We start from the raw sequence: 673 nt of genomic DNA, 5'->3' as shown, positions 1-673 counted from the left end.
CGCCCCCCCCCCCACCAGCCCCCCCCCCGCCCGTTCTCCCCGCCTTAAAACTGATTGGGACAATCAAACCAACACCTTGCAGCCGCCATGGCCGGTCACTGCATCACACTATGCAGCTTTCCTGCAGGGCTCAACGCCGCCCAGCCCTGGACAGAAGGTAATTCCTGATCCGGCATGGCTCTCGGGGATTCAGATACCTACCAGCAGCCCAACATCACCCACCTTCAGCCTTATTATGTCGAGCCCCTTTGGGCTTTATCAGGACGGAGTTCCAAGTGCCGCATCGTCCAGGATGTGGACTCCTGGCCAGAGCGGCATGTGCTCTCCGGTCATGCCACCGTCGGACGTGCAAATGTCAGATGATGCTTCTGATGAGTTTGCATTTGGGAGTTGCAGCAATGAGAACCAGTTGCAGCAACTGGGAGTGGTGAAGCCATGGGAAGGAGAGAGGATTCACGAGGATTGTGGGTCTGATGACTTGGAACTCACTCTTGGCAGCTCGAGGACCAGAGCTGACGCTTGATGAGCTCGCTGTTATTTATGTCAGCAACGTTGTATTCGGATTATTTTATATCAGAGTTGGTTTAATTTAACTGTTATTGCTAATATTTGTAGTAATTATGAAACATATTTGTATTCCACATCCAGCTAATGTAAATTTCTTTAAAATTAA

At 50.7% G+C, this 673-nt stretch overlaps 1 protein-coding gene across 1 annotated transcript in view; it reads left to right on the top strand.

Annotated features, from left to right (window-relative positions):
* LOC110019323 (BES1/BZR1 homolog protein 3-like) overlaps nt 1-673 on the top strand; it is a 3,450-nt gene extending 2,777 nt beyond the window's left edge. Inside the window, exon 2 of the mRNA XM_020716946.1 lies at nt 7-673. Within this exon, the coding sequence (XP_020572605.1) occupies nt 7-523 (517 nt within the window). The 3' untranslated portion in view covers nt 524-673. The remainder of the gene's footprint in view (nt 1-6) is intronic.

Source organism: Phalaenopsis equestris, unplaced genomic scaffold, assembly GCF_001263595.1.
Source record: "Phalaenopsis equestris unplaced genomic scaffold, ASM126359v1 Scaffold000054, whole genome shotgun sequence".
Classification (NCBI taxonomy): domain Eukaryota; kingdom Viridiplantae; phylum Streptophyta; class Magnoliopsida; order Asparagales; family Orchidaceae; genus Phalaenopsis; species Phalaenopsis equestris.
Note: the sequence above shows the minus strand (reverse complement) of the source record. Positions and strands in the feature narration are given on the sequence as shown.